We start from the raw sequence: 7,935 nt of genomic DNA on the forward strand, positions 1-7,935 counted from the left end.
AAACATGCATGTCGACCAAGAAACAAACCCCAGTGTCCGCATTGACATACCCCATCGCTTGGCGTCACCGGCATTCGCTATTAAAACAATGCCACTCCCGCCACAAATCACACCACAACACGTTTGGTCCACATCCTGCTCCCTTGCACCACATCAACCATGACTGCGAGTGGTAACATATTTTGAAAGAGCCTCTTGACGGAGTAGAAGCACGAGGTGGCTGCCTTTGCTGTCAGCTTGCACAACTGGCGTGCTAGATGGACAAAGGACGACATGCCGACCAACACCCCGGAGGTCTCTAATGACGACATGATGATGCCGACGGGTTGGTTAGTGTCACATGTCCTACCTTTCTTCGTCGACGACCGCACCTTTACTTCAGGGTCTCATCCCCGTTGGACATGGACACAACCAGCGCCAGGGGAACAACAAAGACTTGAAAGACAAGCGCCGGCATAGATTTAGAGTAGGTTTAGGTCCGATCATCATTTTAATGAAAAATGCCAACATTTTAATGAAAAATGCGAAAAATGTGATATGGTGTCCGATTTGAAGGTCTCCGCACAAAGAGGAAGAAAGGCTTTGAGATGTGTGCGAGACAAGGCCTCAAATGGGCCCAACTTGATTAGAAGATAGACTCCGTCTCACAGATTTTTATTTTCCATTTCAAAGAGGGCAGCGGGTATTACCACCTGACCTCATATTTAGCATATTTTTCTTTGGCTCATTTTGGCATCCTTCTAACAGGAGATATCAGCAGAAGAAAATGAGAGCGGAAAGATAAACTGTTGGCAGACGAAAAACAACTTATCAACCCCCGCAAAAAAGGAAAGAGAACTTATCAAAGCATCATCTATTTTTGGCGGGAGAGTACTGAGCAAGAAATGCAGAGCAAGTTACAAAGAACTTATGTTCATAAAGCATTGAAGAAAGAACCAGCTCATCACATGCTACACACAAGCATTTACAATGCAGCTTTGATTATTTCCCTGTGGCACAAAAATGAACATCCGACTAAGAATTCCATCAGTGTCAGAATCCAAGAGAAACTCGACAATCATATGTACATTTTCGGGCCCGATGAGGTATGCTATCAGTCCTCACCAAGAGTACACCACCCCAGAAGAACGCTAATTCAACATCTCGATGAACCAGGAAGAAATAGATCACCTATAAGCTATCTCTGCAAGCACTTGGGCCAACTGCAAGACCAAAACTTGATCCATGAGGGCATGCCCATTTGTTGTGCTAAATCCTTGCGTTATGATGGGCTCAATGGATCGGTTGCAATACTGATAGGTAAACAAGACAAGGTGAATCCCGGGAACTCAGCTTCCCAGCTTGAAGGCATCCACAAAAAGGCCCAGACATACACCAGCTTTCCAGAAGTTCACCATTGAAATAAATGACTGAAATCGTCCAGGAGGCCTGGTGACCCGTTTTCTTCTGTACATAAGCATGCCAATTCCTTCAATAGCAGCCACTACAACACCAGCAACAAGGACATCCCAGTCACCAGTCTGCCCTAGGATTGTTGCCAAAGCATTGGCGGTGTAGAATCCAAGGAGCACAAGGAATATCTTTGTGGGAGAGTTGCTTCTGGCAGAGTTCAGCTTTTCAAACAGTTGCCTTCCAGCAGCTTGGGCGAGTCGGCCAAGCCTTGTCCTGCCAAGAAAACCACTGTCCTCTTCAAAGTCTTCGCCATCGGCATTAGGTGGTCCACCTGTCTCCAAGGCAAACACAGGCCTCCATCTTGAGTTTTTCATCTGGTAACTAAACAAAATAGATATATCAAATCGTGGTTGCTAAGCTTGACAAAGCCAGGGCCTCAAAATCTCTAAGACTTAAAATACAGACAATCTTCTAGTCGTGTTTGTATCTAATTCTGCAGACATTTTCATTAAAAATTGGTATTTCCATCATTTTCATGATATAAAATGCTTTAATTAAACTTCGTCACACCGCCAGACTCCCATTTTGTCCTCATGCCCCAACCGCCCAAAAAATATGGGACGAGATCTCCATTCTCTCTATGGTAGATAGTCCATCCTTTAAATTAGGAAGACATCTTTTAGCTTGGTCCTCAAACAATTAGAAATAAGGTTGATGGTTACTTACATTGGATTGTTATAGGTCATCAATATAGAGAGGCCCCCCCTATGAGGAATAGAACAAGCAAGAATTAGAAGAACAGTTCTTCTCTCTTGCCTCCATAAAACCCAGTACCCAACATAGCGTGCCAATATCACTAACTGACTAACATAAGTGTGAGAAGACATTATAAAATTTTAAACCATTAGTTGATAGCTGTGGGTTGTCACTGCCATGTGATCTAAGCTGCCATGAACCTCAATATTCAACTGTTAGAGTAATGCAACTGAAGTCTCAATGACTGATCACTATTGAGTTTTAGCAACCAAGATTTATAGAGATTTGAGATTAAAAATGTTAGGAAGTATTAGTATTAGTCTAGGAATCCTCATTAGTCTATTAGTATTAGTCTAGGAGTCCTTATTAGTCTATGTTACTTTCCTTGCACCTCAAGTCTTGTGTAATATATATATGCCCCTTGGACCTTCAATAAACATAAGTTGTTTTCCTAACATGGTATTAGAGCCTAGGTTTAGGTCTCCAGACGCTGCAACTCGTCCTTACGATCCAACTTTTTTTCTTCCTCTCGATCGATCTGTTCTGGGTCGATCCGCCCAGCTCCTCTCGCTCGGTCCTCTCACGCCGGCGCTCCCTGCAGGCTTCGCTGCTACCTCAGCCATCCAGCCGCCATCACGCCGATATACTCGTTGCAGTCCCAGCCGCCGTCGCGCCGATCTCCTCCCTGGTCGTCACTGCCGTTCACGGTCGTCGTCGCGCCGCCCTCGCCAGTCTACCGCCGCCGCCGCCGTCCTCCACTCTGGCCGCCGGATCTTCGTTGCTCCACTTCGGATCGGCTCTGCTTCTCCTCCAGATCGGATCGGGTGCTGGCGCCGCAGTCCAGGTCGACGAGCTGGTGGCCCTGCACGCCGAGGTCGCGGTCGATGAGGCGCTCGACGTGGACGAAGCGGTCGACGCGGAGCTGCTGGCCCTGCACGCCGAAGTCGCGGTTGATGAGGCGCTCGACGTGGACGTAGCGGTCGACGCGGCAGGGGATGGCAATGGCACCCTGGTGCCTGAAGCCGTACTCGCGCTCGGCCTCGTCGAGGAGGGCCCTGTTGCTGCGTTCCTGCTAGCCTGCTTTGCTCTGCTGCTGCACACGCGCCTGCAGCTGGCTTTCCCACTGCTGCTGCTAGGTTGATGTTCTACAAGTCACGTACATGACGTGATCCCCCGTGCTACTCTTCTCCTGCATGTCCATCTGCGTGCTCCTCTGTCTACTTCCGCTTGGATGATACTGCTTTGCCACTCCTCTTTGCTAGCTTGTGTGCTGCATCTCGTGCTCCCCATGGCCGTTTACCATCGCTTGGCCTGCTGCTACTCTGTTTTGGTCTCTGATTTTTTTTTACGCTGCTATTGCATCTAGTCTTGAGTTTAGTCTATGCTTCTAGCTTTCTATATATTTCCGCTGCGTCCACCAAATCCGTCGATGTTTTGTGTTATCACGTCATGCGAGTCCACCATACCTTTGTCCGTCGGCCTTTTCTCCGGTCCTGATCCTTTCTAAGCAACATTTGTGACCTATTTGCCCTTGCTGTTTTCTATAGGATTTTCTGGCCTTCTTTTGCATTGTCGATCTACGTCCATCGTGCCTTATCCGCCGAGCTTCTTTCGCCGACGGTTGTCGTGGACTATGATTTTCCGCGCAATGCTTTATTCTCTTGATTTGCCATCTTCTTTTGACAACCCATCTTTTCTTGATACTTATGTTGTATCTTCAAGTGATGCGGTGTCTTCCTCTGATGTGCCATCTCTTTTGTGTCTTCCTCTTGATGTGCCATCTTCTTTTGACAACCCATCTTCTCTTGATACTTATCTTGTATCTTCAAGTGATGCGGTGTCTACCTCTGATGTGCCATCTCTTCGTTCTCTCCTTCGGCGACTCGACAAGTTTTGAAAACTCTTCCTGCTACGACGACACTCTCAAGATGCGAATTTGGATTATCATTTTTTTCTTCAGTATTACACTTCTTCAAATGCAATGCTATTGCATACGCTTTGCATTTGAGGGTGGGTGTTAGGAAGTATTAGTATTAGTCTAGGAGTCCTCATTAGTCTATTAGTATTAGTCTAGGAGTCCTTATTAGTCTATGTTTACTTTCCTTGCACCTCAAGTCTTGTGCAATATATATATGCCCCTTGGGCCTTCAATAAACATAAGTTGCTTTCCTAACAAAAAAAATATTTATTTGCTATTTTCAAACACCAAAAAGAGCAGGTTCCATCGGTACTAAGTATATAATGGCTGTAAAATATGTTTACAAAAAAGAATATATAGTTGTTAGAAAAATATTACCAACCAAAATATCACTTTCGTCTTTGCTGATTTTTGTAGCTTTAGAAGTAACTCTTTTTTTTTTGACTGGGCAGCAAAGGATCACATTTTGACATTTTGGTGGAGTTACAATATTACAGAGTTTTAACGCGACGATGTATTAAATAGATTTGTTATAGAGCATAACATTAGATTGTTAATGCGCGTTGAGTGGATCAAACTTCCAGTGCAGATGTACCAGAAGTTCAAGTCGCAAAGGGGTCAACACTGATAGAGGAAATGCACCTACATGGTGGGTCGACTCCGGTAGTGCATCCCTAGAAGTCAGAGGAAAGAATAGTCGATAGACAACAGAAGACAAGGAAATAAAAGCAAAGCAGCCGTCATCGTTCTTAGTTTTATATCAATGAAGTTCAACTTTATAAGCTGATGAGAAACTAAACAAGGTGACTAACTTTCTCTAACACGCTATGTGAGCACAAAATCGCCTATCATAGGTAAGACATTCCCACATTGGTGATTTGAGAGAACCAAGAAGGCGATACATGTCAAAAAGGTGCCAACGGAGTGTTCACACTTGGTACATGTCCAACATGCGTGTCACACCACTGAGCAGAAATGTGTGTAGCGGAGGAGCAAAGATGAGGTTCAAATGGGATAGTCTTAAGCCTATATATCGTCCTTCTAATGTTGGATCAGCATGTAAGTATTTTAATGGTTAAAGTGGGTATATCATCAGGAGTCAGTGCAGTGAAGGGAACATTTTCTTCCCCCAAAAAAGCAATATGACCTTGCTTCTCATACTCCACTCGATATGTTCGTTATATCTTCTTTGTTCAAATATTGACGCATCCATTGTCATACAATTCATGAAGGCTGGCACATTAGGCATATGACGGTAGAGAGTTGTAGGTAAGAGGGCAATCCTCAATCCTATGCTACAGATAGAGACTTAAGCACATAGTCAAAGTAGCAGTAAACAACAACCCAAATCTCCAAGTTTCTGCTAAATTGCAAGTTTTTAACTGGAGGCAGGCAACAAGGATGCCACCAAACACATATTTCAAGCACTAGGAATCTACTTTGGACTTGGACTTGCAAGAAACAATAAGCTTAACACAACTAGGCAACAAACCAAATCACTGAATTAGCGATCATGGGTACGGTGTAAATCAGTAGTATGGAGAGCTAACCTGATTGCTCCTCCGCTCGTCTTTGCAGTCCGCAAGAAGCAGGTCCGGCAAAGGACATCACGCAGCGCCGGCACGGAGCTGTGGCGGACACCTCCAGCGCAGAGGCCTCCTGCTGGCGGTCGTGGCGCGCAGAGAGATGCACCATGCCGCAGAAGCATGGTCTGGTGAGCGGGGGCTATGCACTCAGGCCGGAGCGGAAGAGAGCAATGGAAGGGGAGGGATATGAGGAGTAGGAGTGCGACCGAGACGGCAGGGCGATGCTGGTTGCAGGGCTGACGGCCCCAGCAAGGACTGGACCGACCCAGAGGATGTTGAGGGAAGGATGACGGCAGACGAGATCAATAGCGTAGGAACAGCAGCGCGTGGCTGAGACTATGAGCAGAGAATTGCCTGTGTACCAGTAAAACTTCAGTCAAACTCCAAAATACCATTATAAATTTTAATGTTGCCAAAATGCCACTATTTTGAAAGTTCCATAGCAAATACATACATATACCATTATGTACTAACAGAAATTAACTGGAGCAGGAAAAGACCATTCTACTCTTACCTCTTCACACCAGGAGCTCCTCTTAGCTTCATCTCCTTCGAAACACACAATCAGTACATATTTCAGCGGCATAAATGAGTAAATACGACTGAACTTCTATTTCTAAACGAAATGTATCCTTCGAATCAACTCTGAAGTTGACAAAAGATAGAACCGAATCCTACCGTATGGATCTAAGCACACAGAAATTACAGGACAGAAAGTAGAGGTAACTAAAGACCATTACCTTGATGAGATTCTTCCACGTTCGCCATGTATGAAGCAGCCGCTAAGATGTGCTGTTGGAGAGAACCAGCTGATGATAGAAGAGGAGGGCCGGCGAGAGATGGGCAGCTCCTGCGTCTGGACTGCCGAGCAGAGGGATTGAGGGCGGGGTAGGGCGCCAGCTCGCCCTGCTACAACGACGGGAGCGCGCCGCCTCGTCTACCCACTGGTCACTCGAGACGCGCCAGCCTCGCCCGTGCTCTCCAATGGCGAGCCAAGCAAATGCGTCAAGTGGGAGTGGGTGGCTCACCGGCCGGAGGAAGCGAGAGGCGGACTGGAAGGCGGTGGCGCGCCGGCCGGAGAAGAGCAGGGGGCGGAGTATGGTGGTGGCTACGGGAGGGGGAAAGGAGGACGAGATAGGGTTTGTGCGAAGGGAAATTTTGCGATTTTGAGAAAACTGACATGGGTGTAGATTGTCAATTAACATAATTGTGTTTTTACATCATACAATCAAAGTGGCTCACATACATTCACCTTTTTAAATACACATGCATATCCTATTCTATGAACATCTTTGAAAGAGTCTTGAAATTGACGAAGTCGTCGGAGACGCCTTTATAGTCAAACGGAACGTCTTCTCTCATTAAATACACATCACCAAAAAACCCGAAATAGATTTGACAATACATACTGGTGTTATTTCAAAGTAAGAACATGTCTAGGAGATCCCGCACACTCTGACCATGCAAATTTCGCTTATGGTATCACATAAACGTAAATACGTGATACCGTGGGTGGTGAAAAAGAATAGATCCCATAAACAAACTCAAAGACATAAGATATAATTTAAACAAGTAGTTTTCATCATATATTACATCGTTGGAGTTCATATGAAACAGAGTTCATACTAGCATAAACAAAATTAAACATATATCTACTCATCATCATCATCATCATGAGCGGGCTTTTTGACGTGGAAGTGCATGAAGTGGTACTCCATCGGCGAGTTTGAGAGGACTAATGACATGTCGTACTCCTCCTTCAACGCCGCAACAACTTCGTCTCCGGGAGCGACCGACTCCTTTGCTTCGAACCATGCAAAGTATGCCAACCGGAGTCGCGGGAGCGCGGGCGAGAAGATCCGGACGAAGCGGTCGAAGTTGCTCCATGCCCGCTTGCCGGAGCTGCGGGACAGCGCGTCGCGCTTCTGTGCTTGCTCCTTACGTTACTCCTCCATTGGCTGGTAAAGGGAGAAGCTCCCGACCTCGTCGTCGTTGCGAAGAGGCGAGCTTCCGCGGTCGCCAAGCCCCCTCAACCACCACTCTCGCACACCCACGCTCGATATCTGAGTAAGGTTCAGGTGGCTACGTGCGTCGCAAAGAGATGACAGAGGAAAGGGGGTTTTTTGTCGGAGAACTAGATTTGTGGCAGAGGGGTGGTCTAGGAAATGAAGGAATTTAACCCTAAAACGGTGTCCCTTTGGTATATATCCGGGAATTGGGGCGGTTTAAGGGTCTCCCGTAAAAAAATTACGGGTCACGCCGTTTTTACACGACCTATTCGGG

At 46.2% G+C, this 7,935-nt stretch overlaps 1 protein-coding gene across 4 annotated transcripts; it reads right to left on the bottom strand.

Moving 5' to 3' along the window:
• Nucleotides 1–963: 963 nt before the first annotated feature.
• Nucleotides 964–6,816, bottom strand: LOC123395222 (ycf20-like protein). 4 transcript variants are annotated; one of them, XM_045090176.1, is made up of 4 exons: nucleotides 6,393–6,816; nucleotides 6,167–6,192; nucleotides 5,617–6,006; nucleotides 964–1,773 (listed from the first exon to the last, which is right to left on the bottom strand). In XM_045090176.1, the coding sequence occupies exons 3-4, from the start codon at nucleotides 5,772–5,774 to the stop codon at nucleotides 1,329–1,331; spliced, it is 603 nt and encodes a 200-aa protein (XP_044946111.1). In that variant the 5' UTR covers nucleotides 5,775–6,006; nucleotides 6,167–6,192; nucleotides 6,393–6,816; the 3' UTR covers nucleotides 964–1,328. The 4 variants fall into 4 exon arrangements, with proteins under 4 accessions (XP_044946111.1, XP_044946110.1, XP_044946113.1 ...); XM_045090175.1 differs by having other exon boundaries at nucleotides 6,167–6,201; XM_045090178.1 differs by lacking the exon at nucleotides 6,167–6,192.
• Between the last annotated feature and the right edge of the window lie 1,119 nt (nucleotides 6,817–7,935).

This window comes from Hordeum vulgare, chromosome 5H, assembly GCF_904849725.1.
Source record: "Hordeum vulgare subsp. vulgare chromosome 5H, MorexV3_pseudomolecules_assembly, whole genome shotgun sequence".
NCBI classification, from domain to species: Eukaryota; Viridiplantae; Streptophyta; class Magnoliopsida; order Poales; family Poaceae; genus Hordeum; species Hordeum vulgare.

Bases quoted from the DNA above. Each gene is read 5' to 3' on its own strand.
- LOC123395222 (XM_045090178.1), bottom strand. From the start codon at position 5,774: ATGCTTCTGCGGCATGGTGCATCTCTCTGCGCGCCACGACCGCCAGCA. The intron at 1,774-5,616 runs GTTAGCTCTCCA...TATTTTGTTTAG, and splicing joins ACGAGCGGAGGAGCAATCAG to TTACCAGATGAAAAACTCAA.